The sequence below is a fragment of the Vipera ursinii genome (assembly GCF_947247035.1).
Source record: "Vipera ursinii genome assembly, chromosome: 7".
Taxonomy (NCBI): domain Eukaryota; kingdom Metazoa; phylum Chordata; class Lepidosauria; order Squamata; family Viperidae; genus Vipera; species Vipera ursinii.
The window spans coordinates 59795166-59814602 of record NC_139521.1 but is presented as its reverse complement, the minus strand read 5'-3'; the positions used below and the strand labels follow the sequence as shown (position 1 = coordinate 59814602).

The window sequence follows — 19437 nt, the reverse complement described above, 5'->3', positions numbered from 1 at the left end:
TTTTCTCTCTTATGCCAAATGCATACCCTAATGTTTTTATTTCTTCTCATATTCTTCTTATTTAGCTCTGAGGAATTATATAATTTCTAGGATTATTTTTATACTTTCTAGGGAACCTTAAGGTCTGTTAGAATGGCAGGCACATAAGCAAATATTTTGTTCACATTTTGTTTTCAATCTTCATTGCACTTAACACAGTTTTTCAAAACAGCAACATAACTGAGAAGAAATGTAAATGCAGTATTAAAATTCCTTCTGAATCTCTTTTAAAAATCAAACATAAGCTTCGATTCTAGAAACACTCCACCAGAACGAGCAGCATCTTGTTAGTCTGTATTTTAAATGCCAGTTCGCTTCTCACTTTTAATTACAATGCGCTATGAAGCAGTGTCTGTCTCCTGCTTTGCACGTGGGGGTGGAATCTTGTGCAGAAACAGAACAGGTGTGGTTACCATGAGCAGAGGAAGAGAGGCACTGTGAGACAAGGGGAAGAAGCCCAGAGTCTTCACAGTATCATCTGTGGGGTAATTGCAAAATTACAAAAGTTCATAATGTAAGTATGACAGGTAGAAAGCTCCAAAGGCTGGATTCTTGACCACAAAGTGGAATTCTTGCACACATTTAACTATTCCAAGAGACAAGTATACAGCCATTTGCTATGTATTATTCTATTTATTTGCTGCCTCTCTCACCGTGGGTCTACTTTAGGCAGCTTACAATGAAAAAGGAGAAATGAAAAAGAAGTGTAAGCATAACAGTAGTAAAGTCATGAAACACTAGAATAAAAAATGAAAAAACAATGATACATCAATGTCAGAATAGAAGATGAGTGGGTGGGGAAGCAGGGAGGAGCGAAGGGGGAAGGTAGGGTTTGCTATCAATCTACTAGCTACCTCCACTGTGATATTCCCCCATTGGGTCCCATTAAGGCAGAGCACACGTTAAGTCATTCTTAAAGAAACACAGAAGAGCCGAATCTTACATATTAGGATAATATGCGGTCAAGCTATGTTAACACAAGCCACTGCTGCTACTGTATGCAGGAGAGCTCAGCAACTGTGAACATACGTTTACATTTACTATTGATGTTAATATAGCAAGAATTGCCAGACAGCAAGTAGTCAGAAATGTAGTTAAATCAGATGTTAGGGTCCTGTACCAGAGCTGTGCTCTTTAGCTGCAGTGAAACAACTGTTCTAACTAGTTAGCTGGGAAGTTAGTAGATTTGGCTTCAGTTCTCTTTCTCTCCCAATTCGCAGTCAAAAGTGATTCCTTTATTCTACACTTGCTAGGACTGTCATCCATATAAAGAAGCATATTTTCCAACACACGACCCTAGTTCAAGAACACCAGTCAACGCAAAACTGTATTACCGTAATTAACATTCGTGAAAAAATGTGATTTATTTGGATGGCTTTGAAATGTACACTAACAATTATTTTTCTTAATTTTTTCATCGTTTTTACAATTAAGTTGAATGCAGGTCAGCTTTTAATTTAATACAGGTTATATATAAAGGCTCTCTGGATATGCATGTGGGTTCCTGTGGCTGATGTGCTCTTCCACTGCTCAATCAAAGAAGTGGCAATCGGTCTGGATCTCAATTTGAACATCTTCACCAACTCTCATCCTCAATTGTTTTAGGAAAGAGAGAACTCCCTGCAAAATAACCTTCCCGCTGTAGTTTAAATGCATTGTCTCTGCATTCTTCTGGGATAATATCTGTTTTTTATTCCACAGTTGTAAATAAGGCAAAAATGCTGTCAGCTGGTGTGGCAGAAGCAGTATTGAAATTTCTCAGATCCGAAATGCCGCCTGTTCAGTTCAAGCTGCTGGGCACATTAAGAATGCTAATAGATGCACAAGGTAAAATAAGCTGTTTTCTTTGTTGAACTTTTGATCAGTTGCTACTTCTTTTCTCTCCAGGAGAAGAAAAGGATTTAAAGAAAACTCAAATAAACTGAATGCATATGCAAAGGGAGGACAGTTAATGAACTGCTTCAAGGCCCCGTGTTGTGTATAGCACAACATTTAAAAGCTTGACTCATCTGTAGATTTAACAATTGTATGACATGGAATGTCATATATGCATTATATATGCGTTATGATATACTTCTACAAAACCATCTTTTTGTTTTAAATACCTCAGCAAAACTGGGAACAATTTCTTTAATTACAACAAAGTGATTTGAACTCCCACAAGTAATACATTCAGAGTTCTTTAATATTTCTGTCCTTTTGATGATTTCTTTGGTTATGTGTTAACAAGTTAGTGTCAACTCTTAACGATCACATGGATACAGTTTCTGTAGAACAGTCTATCAGGTCTTCCAATGATCCAAAATGGTCCAAAACCCATAAGCAAGACTTGTAAGATGTCAGTGTTTATATTTTGTTTGAAAAGATATATTTTGCTTGAAAAGATTGCCATCTGTGTTCTTCTCAGTTTGCACTGTACAATTTAACCCCCTCACCAAAAAGTGGTTAGGTCAGTGGACTTTAAAATTAGGCCACGTTTCTACGTATAAACTCAGACCAGATTCACCATCCTCAGCTTAAACACTGAGCTCCTTTTACCTCCAAGCATTACCTAACAATCTAGTGAAGCCTTTTTGTATGTGTGGGCCTTTGAGTCTGGTGACTGCCAGACAAGTCTTTGCAGTTTTTCTAGCAAGATTTCAATGGTGGGAAGTTTGTATCTTTCAGGCTTGCAAAATTCTATTAATGTAGCCTTACTGCAAATTCAAGTTTCCTCTGTTTTTTACCTGGGAGGGCTCAACCTTGCATGTCTGAAGGTACAGGTTTTTTTTTACCACTTTTAACTGTCTGATCAACTAGGGTGGGTCCTTTCAAATGTCTTTCTCTGATCGTTGAGAGACAGTGAGCTCCTCCTTCTCTCCCTCATCGTCTAAAGCAGCCATGTCAAACTCGTGACGTCACATGACATATTGGGACTATTTTGCTATTGCTGGCAGTGGGGTGGGTGTGGCTTCTGGATGATGCGGCCGGCCCACAGGCCGGAAGATTGACACACCTGGTCTAAAGTCATCCGCACATTTCATTACATCCAGCCAGCCTTGCACCTAATGTTGGACTAGCACTCACAGTCTCCCAATTTCTAGCTTGATGCCTTAACCACTAGACCACTGGCTCACAGTAAAGCCATTAAAGGACATTTGTCCATAGTATGCAATTCTGTAATCAGCTATGGGAATAACCTTAAAGAACAGAAAGAAGTGACACAATCAGGACAGTGGTCAGATAAAAGAAATTTGAATCCAAAGCAGAAATGTAATTTGAGAAAATGTCTCAGAATTCACCTTCCATAGTTATCTTGTAGATAAAGGCAAGGAGGGGGAGGCTCTTCCACTTGCAAGATTATGTTACTGTAAAACTATAATAAAAGTACTGTTAGTATTTATAATTTTGGTCTCCTAATCTTGTCCACCTGAAGGTCTGACATCAATCTTGCAAGTCTGCAATTGCCTCCCCCTCCCTTCCTACAGTTCCTCAAGATTATTCTCACAGCCCTTTACAAATGCATCCCAAGTTCCTGTAAATCAGTAAAGCAGCCATATTTCTGTAGATAAAGACACCGACTCTTCAGGCACCGATTCTCACCGAGGTAAGTACAAAGTGCCATTTGAGAAAAAAGGTGAATACTACTACTTCCAAGTGCTTTCTTATATTTACGAAAAGAAGCCCCATAAGTAGCATCTCAAGGGAGGAAGGAGCTCTTCTTGTTTATTTTCTTTTTAAAATTAATTTTGACTTTGTAATCCATGCAGCAGAAGCTGCCGAGCAGTTGGGAAAGAATGTCAAGCTGGTTGAAAGACTAGTAGAATGGTGTGAAGCCAAGGATCATGCAGGTGTGATGGGAGAATCCAACAGACTACTGTCTGCTCTTATACGACACAGCAAGTCCAAAGTAAGTGACTTGTGCAAAAACTGAATTGCTTGAGGTTTCCTTACGTAACAGCGTGATGCCTGTCCAGTGAGCTCCTTGGTTTCATGACTATATTCTTATGTTGGTCCAGATGAGGGATGCATAATTACTAAAAGCCAACATGAGTTTGTCAAAAACAGTTCATGCCAGACAAATCTTATTGTATTCTTTCACCAAGTGACAAAATTAGTGGATCAGAGGAATGCTGTGGATATAATTTACTTGGACTTCAGTAAGGCATTTGATAAAGTAGATCACAAACTACTACTTGATAAGATAGAAAAATGTGGATTAGACAGCATCACCACCAGATGGATTCGTAGCTGGCTGATCAGCCGTACTCAGTGTGTGGTCCTCAATGGAACTGCATCTACATGGAAGGAAGTGTGTAGTGGGGTGCCCCAGGGCTCTGTTCTGGGCCCAGTGCTCTTCAACATCTTCATCAACAATTTGGATGAGGGGATAGATGGGGAACTCATCAAATTTGCAGACAACACCAAGCTGGCAGGAATAGCCAACACTCCAGAAGACAGGCTTAAGATACAGGAGGATCTGGGCAGACTTGAACACTGGGTGCTATCTAACCAAGTGAAATTCAGTGGTGAAAAAAGTAAGAAAAACGAAATGTACAGGTATAGTATATGGGGTACCTTGCTCAATAGTAGTAACTGTGAGAGGGATCTCGGAGTCCTAGTGGACAATCACTTAAATATGAACCAGCAGTGTGCTGCAGCTGCCAAAAAAGCCAACACAGTGCTAGGCTGCTTTGACAGAGGGATAGAATCAAGATCACAAGAAGTATTAATACCACTTTACAATGTCTTGGTAAGGCCACACTTGGAATACTGCATCTAATTTTGGTCACCACAATGTAAAAAAGATGTTGAGACTCTGGAAAGAGTACAGAGAAGAGCAACAAAGGTGATTAGAGGTCTGTTGGCTAAACATATAAGGAACAGCTGCTGGAATTAGGTATGTCTTGTTTAATGAAGAGAAGGACTAGGGTTGACATGATAGCAGTGTTCCAATATCTCAGGGGCTGCCACAAAGAAGAGGGAGTCAAGCTATTCTCCAAAGGGCCCAAAAGCAGGACAAGAAGCAATGGATGGAAACTAATCAAGGAGAGAAGCAAAAACTTCCTGACAGTTAGAACAATTAACCAGTGGAACAACCTGCCTCCAGAAGCTGTGAATGCTCCAACACTGGAAGTTTTTTAAGAAGAGACAGGACAGCCATTTGTCTGAAATGGTATAGGGTTTCCTGCCTGATCAAGGGGTTGGACTAGATGACCTCCAAGGTCCCTTCCAACTTTACTATTATGATTATGATTATACTCTTTTTTTGAGCAAAGAGGTCTCATGGTCTTGAGTGAAACGCAGGGGCAGACTCAGGGAAATAGTGGAGGGCAGGGAGGCTGGCGTGCTATAGTCCATGGGATTCAAAGTGTTGGGCACAACTTAGGAACTGAACACAACAACAACAAAAATCTATGGCAATAATTCAGGCAGAATCTACCTGGTCCACAACATAAATAGTCAATTATGTTGCTCTCTTCATTATTGGTTGTTGATCTCATTACTTAATAATTAAAACATTAAATTTTAAGGATATTGTTATGAAGAACTCAAGAAGTTTTCTTAAGCAAGGCAAGCAAGCATTGTAAGCTTGACAGCAAATCACAAATAAATTAGTGTCCTTTCCCTGTACAGGTAGTCCTCAACTTACAACAGTTTGTTTAGTGACTGTTCAAAGTTATAACAGCACTGGAAAAAGTGACTTAGGACTGCTTTTCACACTTATGACCATTGAGGCATCCCCCTGATCAAAATTCAGACATTTGACAACTAACTCATGTTTATGATGGCTGAAGTGTCCAGGGGTCATGTGATTATCTTTTGCAACCTTCTGACAAGCAAAATCAATTGGGGAATCCAGTTTTCACTTAACCCTACTTTACCAACTGCAGTGATTCACTTAACAACTATGACAAGAAAAGTCGTGAAATGGGACAAAACTCACTTAACAAATATTTCACTTAGTAACAGAAATTTTGGGCTCAATTGTGGTCAAGAGTTGAGGACCACCTGTATACAGGCACACAGTTGCTTATTGTGTGGCTACACGTGCATTGAATTTTTCACTTCCCGGAATAGTGAGATGGCCCGTGATAATTAATCTGACAATAGGCAAGCTGATTCCATAAGATCTAGCAACTCTCTACTAATGGTCAGGGTAGAATAGAAGACACCAAACTGATAAAAGGATCACCTGCGGGCATGGGCATCTTTTCCAGTATTTAGTGGCAAAAGCTAAGTAACACTCCCTTTGTTTATTACAGCAGTTTATTATAATCAACTTACAAAAATAGAATCTTTATCTTCTTTATCTTTATTAGACTTATGTACCGCCCTTCTCCCGTAGGACTCAGGGCGGTTCACAAGGTTTTTAAAATAACAATACAACAATTACAAAAATTAAGAACAGTTAAAATAATTACATTTAGACGTTGAATAAATATAAAACCCCAATTAAAATCCAATTAAAACCCCAATTAATACTCTCAGTCCAGGCCAGAAAGCTCAAAGAGCCAAGTCTTCAGGTCCCGGCGGAATGAGCGAAGGTCAGGGGCAGTCCGAAGCTCTACGGGCAGCTGGTTCCAAAGGGCAGGTGCACCCACAGAGAAGGCCCTCCCCCTGGGTGTTATCTGCCGGCAATCTTTTACTGGCGGTACCCTGAGAAGACCCTGTGGGAGCGCACAGGACGAAGGGAGCTTGATGCCAGCAGCAGGTGTTCCCTCAGATATCCCGGACCCAAGCCATTTAGGGCTTTATAGGTCATCGCCAGCACCTTGAATCTCACCCAGAGGGCAACCGGAAGCCAATGCAGCTCGCAGAGCAGAGGTGTTACATGGGAGTATCGGGAAACCCCCATCACAACCCACGCGGCTGTATTCTGCACCAGCTGAAGCCTCCGAGTGGTCCTCAAGGGCAGCCCCATGTAGAGAGCGTTGCAGTAGTCCAATCAGGGGGGTCATGAGCGCATGAGTGACTGTGCGCAGGGCATCTCGTTCCAGGTAGGGCCGCAACTGGCGCACCAGGCAAACCTGGGCAAAGGCCCCCCTGGTCACGGCTCCTATATGGTCTTCAAAACTGAGGACGCCCAAGTTGCGAGCCCTATCGACGGGAGGTAAAGAATGAAAAATTAACAAATTGGCCTGTTGTATTTACCTGTAAAGCACTTCAATCTTGCTTCATATTCTGTTATTTTTGTTTAAGGATGTAATTAGGACCATTGTTCAGAGTGGTGGCATTAAACACTTAGTTACCATGGCAACTAGTGAACATGTAATAATGCAGAATGAAGCTCTCGTTGCTCTGGCATTAATAGCAGCTCTAGAATTAGGTAAGTATTCCAATGGTTAACGTTTCGTAATTTATCTCATCTTCAATGGTGCATGCTAAGCCATGATATTATGTCACTGAGTATCACGTACACATATATTCCAATGGGTGGGAAGATGTGGCCCTATACATAGCTTTAAATCTTTGCTAGAATTTATCTTCCACTCTGCCACTCATCTTCAGTGCCATTCTTTGAGCCTGTCTTAGTTTCTCTGAATTTTTCTTAAAAACATCTGCTCAGAACATTACAGAGTAATCAAAGTATAGTCCGTCTATTGTAAAATACAGTGGAATTATTACATTGACTGATGCAAAATTTCAGTTGTCTTTTAATCAACCATTTCATACAGCTAAAATTTATCAGACACAAAAAAAACAGGTCCACGTGTGAAGGTTCAGTTTAACTGATTTATTGCTAAAAGCCTATGCACATGAATCTTCTCATTGGTCAGCACCTGGTTAAATAACAGTCAGCTGCAGTCAAGGGGAACTCAACTTTGTGGCTGCATGAGGACTTTAAACTGATCCCTCTTTTTACTCCTCCTCCTGGCTCTGCCATTCCTTCTCCTATAGAAATATTCAGATTGTAATGAATTACAATTCTAAGGTCCTTATGTGTTATTAAAAAGCTAGGTGTTGTTGCACATTTCTATTCCTGTATATTGCATTTCCTTTTTACAAGCGTAGAATTGTGCATTTGTCTCTGTTCAATAACATCCTGTTTTTGTCAACCCAGATCTCCAGCCTATCAAGATCACTTTGAATTTGTTTCCTTTCATCTCAAGTTTCAACAGTCACTCTGTTGAAGAAAACAGATAAAACCCAATACTTACAGAAAAAGAAGTACATATTTCCACAGTTATTTTGTTTACCATTTATAATGAGATGTAAAACTGTGATCCAGCAATTAGTTTTTACTATCTTATGTTATGCATAGGAGTTGGGAGTTGAAGCAACAGTATCTTGTTTGTCAATATTTGCAAGATGGGCAGAGTGCCATGATGTATGCTGTACCCCTTTGTGCACATGTGGCACACTTTCAAAACGTGGGACTTGTATTGACATTGTTTCCTAATATAGGACAACTAATATTATCACTATCTCTCTATCATCTCTCTGTTTATTTGTCTATCTATCATCTATCTATAATAAAATCAGTTACTAAACCCTAACTTTTCAGAAGTTGTATCAATCTTGGACTCCAAGATTTCCAACCAATCTTGGAGTCCATAAAATATTTTGGTTGCTTCCATGTGCTAGCTGGAGTCCTACAGCTAAACTTTCTCTTTGCCAGTTTGTGGAGGAGAGTTTGTGCCACCTGGCCTGTTTCTGAGTATCTTGAGTATCTGCTAAGCTTGTAAGCCGCCCTGAGTCTTCGGAGAAGGGCGGGATATAAATGTAATAAAAATAAAAATAAATAAAATAAAAGCATTGTTCTAAAATGTGAGCTATCCTACCTAGTATTGCACCTTTTGCAAATTCAAATTTAGTAAGCATTTCTTTTATCTCTTCTCCAATTCATTTCTAAAAATGAACACAGGCCAGTCCCGTGGTACATATCTTATCCCAGTTTAATAAGGAACAGATGAAGTAATGTTCAGTAGTGTGAGTACATTTTCTTAGCCATCTGTGAAGCCATCTAAGAAGTTACACCATCCAGTCCATAAACTAACTTCTTAATGAGAATATCATGTTCCCTCTCAACACACAGAGACACTAAATTGCAGAAAGCAATACATCTATTCTACAGTGTCTGATTTACAGTTCTCCTCTGTTTGAATTCACAGCCACAGCAGAGAAAGATCTTGAAAGTGCACAGTTAGTGCAGATTCTACACCGGCTCTTATCAGATGAGAGAAGCGCACCAGAAATCAAGTACAATTCCATGGTGCTGATCTGTGCACTTATGGGGTCAGGTGAGTTTTCCCAAGTTTTGTTTCATGTTTGTTTTGTTTCAGTCTTAAGAGAAAGAATGGGTACATACAGCTAACTGCACACATAAATATACACATGGAATATTCCTTTTGACAAACCAGGGTTAGTGGCAGTTTCTGTGACAGTTTAAATTTTGTTAAAGTTTATTGAATTGAAAGTGCAATAATGGGGAAATCAACTCTATGGCAATCCACACACACCCTCTCTGGGCAAAAAATCTCTCTAGGCAGGACTTCTCTAACACTAGAAGCCTAACATATTCAGGAGGCCGGGGGGGGGGGGGGGGAGATTTATCAGCATTGCCCTTGTGTTTCCTGTCTGCAATAAAAAACCTGTAGCATGAAGTTGAATGGGTACAGTTCTTGACATGGAAGGATACTTTTCTGAAGGTCATTGCCACTTATTACAGTGACAAAAAGGGAAAAGAAATAGTCAAACTTTAAGCTTGTCATGTTTGAACAGAAGATAAAAGCAAAACATGTGAACAAATCACACTCGTTATTTAAATATGTGATAAGAATTCATACCATGAAAAATCATTTGGAATTTTTTCCAATTTATTTCACATTCGTTTAGTTTTGCAATTTGGGGCAAAGGAGACAAGGAAGTTCTAAGTATTTTATTAAAATTTGCCTGAGGAAAACATGTTGTTCTCCAGCATGATTGATGGAGAATCCACAACACAAGGGGTTTATCCTTGTCTTCCTGCCCTGAGAGCAAGTCAATCAAACTTTTGCCCCGCCTCTTCCTCTGGCCAGTATCCCAATCTTGACAGACATTTAAAGCTTGGCTCAATACTTAGGCAAATCAGGTCGCATTATTATTATTATTATTTCCTTTCCTTTTTTCCCTTTCTCACTATAGTTTGTTTCAGCTGTTGTGGTTTCAGGTGGTTGTGATCACTAGTGGAACTTCAGACCACCTGGCTAAGGGGGCTTTTAATCTTAGGCAGCCTGCTTTGCAGGCCTAAGCTAAGGCCACGTGGTAGTTCATTCATTCCCCTTTCCCGCTTTCTTTTTCTCTTCTGACTGTGATATTGAGATGAAGAGTCAGGCAGAGTGGGAGAGCCTGGTTTTTTTTTGTTTGTTTTTTTTTTGCCAGGCTTTCAAGCGATTTCAGTTATTTTGTTTTCTTTTCCTAGCTGGAGCAGCCTTTTAGATTTTGCAGGCGGCGGTCGCCATTTTGAGTGCCACACGGAGGGCAGCTTTTGTTTTAGTAACAAGGTTTCCTTGTTTTTTGCTTGCTGAACCTAAGGTTTTGGGACACTAGTGGAAGGCAGCAATGGCTGCAACTCGGACCAAGGTTTTAGATCCGAAGCAACTAACAATCGGACCTAACATTGATGCAACCTGCAGGCTCATTCCCTGCACTTGGAGCCATTACGGCATAGCAACCTGATTCAGTTTCAAAGTATTCTGTTACTACTCTGATTAGTCGAACCACAGGAAGTAACATACTGCACATGCCTGAATGTACCATCAAATTGGCCTGCCGCCACTAAGTGAATCACGTGTGGGTTGCTTGTTACCATTGCGTGTCTTGCCATCTACAAGAGCACTGGCTGTTACCATTGTTTTGGTCTGTCCGTCACCAAGTGAAACACGTCACTAAGTGAAGCGTGTGCCGGCCGTTACCATTGAACTGGTCTTGCCGTCTCTAAGTGACCTGCACGTGCACTGGCTATTACCATTAATTTGGTCTGACCATCACTAAGTGGAACACGTCACTAAGTGAAACGTGGATTGGCTGTCACCATTGAGTTGGTCTTACAGTCACTAAGTGAGCTATTTGGCCTGCTGCCATCAGGAGCATTGAGTGTGTGAGGGCAGTACCATTAGTTTGGTTCTGCAGCCACGATTGACCCTCAAGTAGGCAGCTTACTACCTTGAGGGACTCTGTTTCCTTTTAGTACTCTGCTCCTTACTATTGAGATTACTCTCAGTACACCACTGACTGTATATCTGTTTTTGAGATCCCTCTCAGCATACCACTGAGATATCTCTGATTACAATGGCAGACAACTTGACATCTCAAACTTCTCCAGACACCCCCAGCACTTCCAAGAAAAGGAAGTTTAAATCCTCCACTTAGGAGGTGACCGGCAAACTACAGGCCAAGGCTATTTCTGCCAAGAAATCTTCTAAGGCGGCTGAGAGGGAGGCCAGCAGGAGGCACCAGACCTTAGAGAGACAATTCTCCAGGGCACAAAAGTGACATGGTGCTGAGGCTTCTGGAATGTCATTTCCTGCTCCCATGGAGACCTCAATCTTTGGTCCACAGCTTGCTCCTTCTACCTCAGCTGTCCCAGGGGCTCTGTCCCCAGAAGGAGAATCAACGTTATCTCCATTTACTGGGACAGCACAGGTGGAAATGGTTCCTTGTAACGAGACATCTGACTTCCAGATTCCCCCGTCAACATCGAAGCTCACACATCCCAGACCTAAGGAGACATGCACGCCCAGAGCATCTGGGTCTTGGTCCTCAGAACCTCATGTCTTGTTGTCGCAAGAGCAATTGCAGGCCCTGATCCAGGGCATAGCTTCTTCGATTCACCATGGAACCAGACCCAAGTCGGTATTGTCAGGGGCTCCTTCTTTCCTCTCCCAGGCAGAAGTGGCTGATCTCCCCTTCTAGAACTTCCAGGAGCTGACTCTCACTTACAGGAGATTATGATCGAATGGAACGGGTTGCTGGAGGATGAGGACATGTCTCCTGATCCTCCTCCCTTCATAGGACTTTTTAATCCATCTCTCTTTAAATCAGTGCTCCACAAGGCCAGCAGTGTTGCAAAAATTGGCTCTAGTTTCCAGGAAGGGCCCTCCACCAGCCAGGACACAAGTTCAGTTTTTTCGCAACCCGCCTTTATCCAACAGCACGTCCCTTGTCCTCCCCTATTCTTGGACACAATACAGGCTCAATGGGGAACACCAGGCACATTTCCCCCACCGGGGGGGGGAACAGATAAGAGGTTAATTTGGATCCCACACTTCTACAGTGTTAGATGTTCCTGCTGTGGATGATCCATTAATGTCATTGTTCTCTTCCTCTGTGGTGTCAGGAGATATGGCTGAGGCCCTGAAGGCGGAAGACAGAAAATTGGAGTTCACTTTTCGCAGAATTCACCAGGCCGCTACATGGGCCATAAGAGTGGCTACTTCCACCTCCTTTTTCACCAGATCCTCCATTCTCTGACTCCGTCAAATACAGGCCAGAATTCCACCGGAGGAGGTACGCTTGCACCAGGATTTGAGCAAATTAGTGGCAGCCTCAGAATACATGGCGGATGCGTCACTACATGCTGCCAGATTTTCATCTCGATCCATGGCATCCAATGTCACCGCTCGCAGACTTTTGTGGCTTAAGCATTGGCGGGCTGATGTCCAGTCCAAGTGGCGCTTAGCAGTTGCCCTATACCGTGCTGAATCCTTATCTGACAGAAAGTAGGGAGAAACGCAAGGTATTATCTCACCCTTTCAAAAGAGCGGATAGGAGGGCTACCACTTATAACCGTGGGTATTCCTTTCGATCAGGGCCCAGATCCGTGTTTGGCCAGTCCTCCTGTTCTTTTCCTCACAGGCCAGAACGTCAATTTGACAAGTCCAGAAATAGGGACAGGGCTAGACAGCAATTACAAACCAAACGGCCCTTTCGTGGCGCGACAGGCCGTCCCTTCCGGCGGTACAAGTGACTACAGGGTGGGCTCTCCCATAGGGGGCAGGTTGGCCGTCTTCTCACACATATGGGAGACCACCACCACAGACCTCTGGGTTCTCAACACCATCAGATTCAGCCAGTCTCTGGAATTCATATCCAGAGACATTTCGTCCAGTGTCCATTGTCCAAAAGTCCAGTAAAAATTGGTCTCATGAGGGAGGCCATCCAACATTTTTTGGACATCCGTGCCATAGAACCAGTACCAGTGGGGCAAAAGGGACGGGGGTTCTACTCCATTCTGTTCGTAGTTCCCAAGACCTCAAGGGGATGGAGAACAATCCTCGAAACACACACTTGACATGCAGGAGGTTCAAGATGCAGACGCTACAATCCATATTGGCCGGCATCAGAAAGTGAGACCTCCTGACATCCATCGATCTCACGGAGGCATATTTACACATCCCCATCCTCCCTGCTCACTGAAAATTTCTCAGGTTCTGTTATGCAGGCTGCCATTTTCAGTACAGGGCCCTACCCTTCAGTCTATCATCGGCTCCCAGGGTGTTCACAAAGGTCCTGGCAGCGATAGCCGCATATATGTGATCCATTCCGGTTCGTATCCAATGTTATCTGGACAACATCCTCATTCAATCCTCCTTGGTTCAGTAGGCTCATGCGGACCTGGATTTGGTTCTCAATACTCTTCAAGACCACGGTTTTTCTGACAATTTCGAGAAGAGCCAGACAGTTCCCTCCATCCGCCTTCTTCACTTGGGGGCAGTAATAGATACAAGGTAATGCGAGGTTTTCCTCTCTCGGGAACGTCAGGACAGCATCCGGTCCCTGATTCTCCAGGTCCAAAGGGAGTGTGTAGTCGCCCTGGCGTTGCTTTCTCAACTGTTGGGCAAAATGATTTCCTGCATAGCAATTGTTCCTTGGGCCAGACTACACTCCAGGCCCTTGCAATGGTTCCTGCTTCCGTTTCAGAGACTGGGCACCAGTTCTTCCAAACAGAGGGTGCTGATTCCGTCACGGGTCCTAACATTCCTCCACTGGTGGATTTCCCCTGCAATGGCCAAGGGGACCTTGTTTAAGGAACCCATCAGGCTCACCCTGACTTCAGACGCCAGCCTGTTTGGCTGGGGAGCACACCTACAATCTCAGATGGCTCAGGGCCAGTGGTCCCAGTCAGATTTACGGCACAATATAAATTGGTTGGAGCTCAGGGCCATACACCTGGCTCTACGCCACTTCCACTGCGCAGTGGAGGGTCAACACATTCTAGTCCTCACGGACAACGTGGCGGCAAAAGCCCATGTAAACCATCAAGGGGATACCGATTCCAAGTCCCTGATGGCTGAGGCTCAGTTGTTGGGATCCTGAGCAGAAACCAGCCTCTCCTCCCTCAAGGCCGAACATATCTTGGGACAGGCGAATCACCAGGTGGATTTCTTGAGCAGGGTGACAGTGGATCCCTCCGATTGGCGCCTGCATCCAGCTATCTTCAAAAAGATATCGGAGAGGTTGGGTCTTCCGGTTTTGGACCTATTCGCTACTCCAGCGAACTCCCAGCTCCCGAGGTTCTTTTCCCAGTTCCCGTCTCCAGGGGCGGAAAGGTTAGATGCTGTCCGCAGCCCGTGACCCAGAGGTCTGCTGTACGCCTTTCCTCCTTTACCCCTGATCCCAGCAGTTATCCAGAAGATATTGCAGGAACGGGCAGAGGTAATACTAGCTGCTCCACACTGGCTAAGACGGCCATGGTTTGTCGACCTCGTGGGCCTATTAGTCTCTCCTCCATGGAGGATTCCGCCAGACCAAATATCACTCAGCCAGGGGAATCCTACATCACCCAGAGCCCCAGTGGATCTAGTTAACTGCCTGGCATTTGAGCGGCGACTCCTTTCGCAGGCGTCCTACTCTTCAGACGTCATTACTGTGATGCAGGCATCTCGGAGACCCTCTACTAACAGGATCTATGATTCCACATGGAAAAATTTCTGCACCTGGTGTATGCAGCAACAGCTAAGCCCAGCATTGATCACCATCCCACAGATTTTGGACTATTTGATGGAAGGTCTTAGGAAGGGGCTGTCACCCAATACAATACGCAGGCAAGTGGCTGCTCTGTCCACAATGATTACAGGTGGCAATTCAGCATCCTTGGCTCAGCATCCCATGGTGCGTTCCTTTGTTAAGGGAGCGACTAACATCAAGCTGCCCGTGGTGCACAGATATCCCTCTTGGGATCTGTCCAAGGTCCTACAGGCTCTCACTTCTCTTCCCTTTGAGCCCATCAGAACCTGTCCCCTGGGGTTCCTGACACTTACGTTGGCCTTCCTAGTGGCCGTCACATCAGCTAGGCGTATTTTTGAGCTGGCAGCCCTATCTATCAGGGACGACTTGTGCATCTTTCATGCCGACAGGGTGGTCCTGCAGTTGGCTCCGTCTTTCGTTCCCAAGATCAATTCCATATTTCACAGGTCGCAAGAGGTTGTACTGCCAGATTTTTGTCTCCAGCCATTTCACAACTTGGAACGTAAATGGCACACCCTGGACATCCGCAGAGCCTTATGTTGTTACATTAAGCGAACAGCTTCCGTAAATCTGAGGCCCTCTTTGTTTCGTTCCAACCCTCTTCAAGGAGCCAGAAAGTGTCTGCCTCTACCATTGGCAGATGGATTAGAGCATGTATAGCAGAGGCGTATAAGGCGCAGTCCTCACCAGTTCCTAGTCGGATCACCGCGCACTCCACTCGCAGTGCGGCAACTTCGGCGTGGGCAATGAAAGCGTCGATTGAGGAGATTTGTAGGGCAGCAATGTGGTCATCGCCTTCTCCTTTTGTGAGGCATTATAAGCTAGATCGATTTGCCTCAGCAGATGCCTCGTTTGGTAGGGGAGTTCTCCAGGGAGTAGTGTCAGATAGTGGAACACAGGCCCAGACTGCTTCCCACCCATAGGGACAGTGAGGCTTTGGTATGTCCCATTCTGTTGTGGATTCTCCATCGATCATGATGGAGAAGGGGCGTTGTCTTACCTGAACGCCTTTTCTCAGCATGACGATGGAGAATCCACTCCCACCCATTAGGTCCGTCGGGTCCTGTGTTCAGGGACTTGTTTTTTTCTTTTTTTTTTTTTGAGCCACCATATTGTGAGGTCATCAACGACTCTGCCTCCGTCAAGACTGGGATACTGGCCAGAGGAAGAGGCGGGTCAAAAGTTTGATTAACTTGGTCTTAGGGCAGGAAGACAAGGATAAACCCATTCTGTTGTGGATTCTCCATCGTCATGCTGAGAGAAAAGGCGTTCAGGTAAGACAACGCCCCATTTCTTGTCTTCCATTTCACCATTAACTTGCTAGCAGTCTGTAGCCTGGGTAGCTTCCCACATTTTCCCATTAGACATTTCTTACTGGAAAACGTGGGCAATCCCAAAAGCTAGAGATCTGTCACCTCTAAGAGTCAAGCTCCAACACAATTGCAAGAGAAATTGAAAGAAATGCTCAGGGTTCCCGGGAATAAAAGAAGATTTCAGCACAGGATTATTGACAATCGTCTTTCTAAACCACTTATCTGATATGTCCATAATAGCAAAGAACTGAAATCTAGTTGTAAATTGTCCATGTATTAGAGGAGACTGCCATCCTATGTGCAGTTTCATGTTAACGCTCGGACCCAGTATAATGTCCTTATGAAGAAACAACATAGGACTGAAACAGAGCAGCCGCTGCCATTTTAAAAGCCCCCTCCACTCCCTCCTATTTTTGTCATCTTCACTTTCTCCTTCCTAGGGATGAAATTAAAGCACTTTTTTTTTCTAGCCAGACTTTTCTAAGCCTGCAGCTTTCGTGGCTATGCAGTTCAGGAAGGAAAATTTGTCTCCTTACACTCTCCATAAAATGGGCAAATATTAGTTGCCTCTTGACCTACCACCTTTTTGTCAAAATAATTAGCAGAGTTCTTTTTTCTGTTATCTTTATAATATCACGTGTGTATCTATAGAAACGTATGGAGAATTTTAGACAGTCTTTCAATCCCTGGCGGATGTGTCGATTTCAACAGCTGCTGCTGCTATTTTATCTTTCTGGGCTACAGGATTCAGCGGTGATGATACTATTGCCTGTGCTGTTCCTCTTCCCAACAGGCACCTTAGGTTTGAAAAAGATAATCTAATGGTAAATTTAGCATAAAGTTACACTGCCCAGAGTCACCCTGTGAGATGGGCAGTCTCTAAATTTGATAAATAAGATTAAAATAAGTAAGAGGAAGTGGAACATTCAATTCATAGCCTTTGTAATCAATGCTGCATATAAAAATGAAAGAAAAGGCTCAAATCTTTCATGCAGCAAAGTGGTTTGCTGCTGGAACCTGTTTATGCTGTCAAAGGAACACCTGCAGTGAATATTAAACTGTCCTGAGAACAAGAGGCATATCTTGATGTGGCTAAATAGTCTAGGCCAAAAAAAGACCTTCCATTCAACTCTTGGGTAAACCAAAAGGCTTTTGAATCTAAGCTGGTTTCTTCCTGCCATGGTGACGCAGGAAAGAATTAGTATATGGAGACTGATTGAAAAAGGTGAATATGAAGATTGGCAGGAAATCAAGAGCCAAAAGGCAGGCAGGGGAAGCAAGAATTACAGAAAGCTGTCAAATGGATTCCAGTCCAGTCAAAGTGAAATCACCATCTAAAGTCATGTTGTCTTCCTGGCAATAAAAGTGAGCTTTTATCCTTGTCTGCCATACAACACAGCCTGCAAATGGAATTGGTCTTTGTGGCTAAATGAAGCCGAGACTAGCATAACACGAGCTACATTTTCTCAAGACAGCAGCTCCAAACACCTGCTCTATCTGATACAGGCAAGACTGATTGAGAAAACTGAAGCCCACACATCAAGAAGATAACCAGCTCTGGTAGACTCTGATTCAGGCCAAAGATAGATTGTAAGAAATGGGTTTTGTTTTTCTGTCTATTCTGGCAATAATAGCTCCTAGAACACAAGCTTGTGTACATTCTTAGTAGGCTTCTGGAATGGAAGCGCTTCTTTTTTTCTCAGATTGTTCGTTTACTTCCCTGTCTATACAATTTAAGGAATTGGAAAGAGCAATTTGCATTGAGCTGCTTGAAAGATGCCACTTTTTGCTCCCTCCCGTTTTCTCTACCAGCCAAGTGGTGGTTTGATAATGTCTGCATTCATTTCAGCTTCATAGCAAATGCAGACAAAAGAGCAGCTGTTCCCAGAAAGGCCCAACAGGGAAGTAACAATCTTACCTCTGTTTAACAGAATCTCTTCACAAGGAAGTGCAAAGCCTGACTTTCCTAGACGTCGTATCAAAACTCCGCAGCCACGAGAACAAAACGGTCGCCCAGCAGGCTTCCCTCACAGAGCAGAGACTCGCTGTGGAAAGCTGAGGAAGGGAGCGCCACTTCCACATTAGCATCGTGTCACTGACCTCACCTCTTGTCCTGTCCTGCTGCTGTTACCCCAGCCGTGTTTTTTCCACCATCACTAATGCATGAGTGTAACATCCCCACACCACACTGTTATAGGTACCTCTCTAAATTAAGATTTCTAAAACACCCATAGCCAATTGTCATAGGATCCTGTCTTTCTTATCCACACGGCAGACGCATACATGCAATCTGCAGCCTTGTTGTCGTTCTCCTTGTATTCTTGTTGCTTGGGCCACATACTAGAATGTGCATGTTGTAGTCCTATAATAATGTAAAAGTGGTACAACCGTGATGACACCTCCTCTCAGACTCCCTACTTCCTCAGTAGAGGCAGCAAGACGGTTGAGATAAGGCTTGGGAGCACCCCTCTCTTTTTGCTGCTTTAGATATGAAAGAGGGAAATGAAATTTTGCTGCTCATTCACTGGTCTTGCCTACTTATGTCAATCCTGTGGTACCTAGAGATAAAATCAATAAAATCCAGTGCTCTCACACTTTCCCCTGTGGTTTGTCTTTGTATCCTGGTTTATTTTCACGGAGCCTTCAAAAACTTGCTGTGTGTTGTGGTAAGCTGTACCAGTAGGGTACGTGTGCATCCTACGTACTGTTGCCTACTTCTCTCTGCCAGTATTTGAACAAATACACAAAATACACTGCTCTCCTTCTATAATTTCCATTTTCTTGTGCCACACCTTGTCTGTTTTGCTCTTGTTCTACATAAAGGCAGAGCACTGGGGATTGTCTCCAAGCTTTTGAAATGAGGCTGAAGTCTGCCAGTAATTTTAATTCACTTTGGACTAATCTAAGCAACAGCCACTTGGTTTGAGTGCTGCAGCAACCTCAGGTTGGGATTAAAATATCTTTTAAAAAAGCTATTAAGTAAACCTCAAATGATTTCATAATCAAGAGGCAAAGCAATAATTTAAACAACATATTTATACCAGATCCTGCAAAAAGGAAGCATGCTACATCAATAGGTACTATCTAAGTATCGTTAATTGCTTTTCTACCTATGCAAGAGCTCTTTTCAGTCAAATGGTGGGGATACTTCCAC

The 19437-nt window shown here is 43.3% G+C and overlaps 1 protein-coding gene across 3 annotated transcripts in view; it reads left to right on the top strand.

The window, feature by feature from the left end:
• RAP1GDS1 (Rap1 GTPase-GDP dissociation stimulator 1) overlaps positions 1-18866 on the top strand; it is a 92036-nt gene extending 73170 nt beyond the window's left edge. For all 3 annotated transcript variants that reach the window (XM_083367830.1, XM_083367831.1, XM_083367832.1), the window contains 5 exons: positions 1741-1866; positions 3789-3928; positions 7222-7348; positions 9135-9263; positions 18215-18866. In XM_083367830.1, coding sequence (XP_083223956.1) covers positions 1741-1866; positions 3789-3928; positions 7222-7348; positions 9135-9263; positions 18215-18342 — 650 coding nt within the window. In that variant the 3' untranslated portion in view covers positions 18343-18866. The remainder of the gene's footprint in view (positions 1-1740; positions 1867-3788; positions 3929-7221; positions 7349-9134; positions 9264-18214) is intronic.
• Positions 18867-19437: the final 571 nt, after the last annotated feature.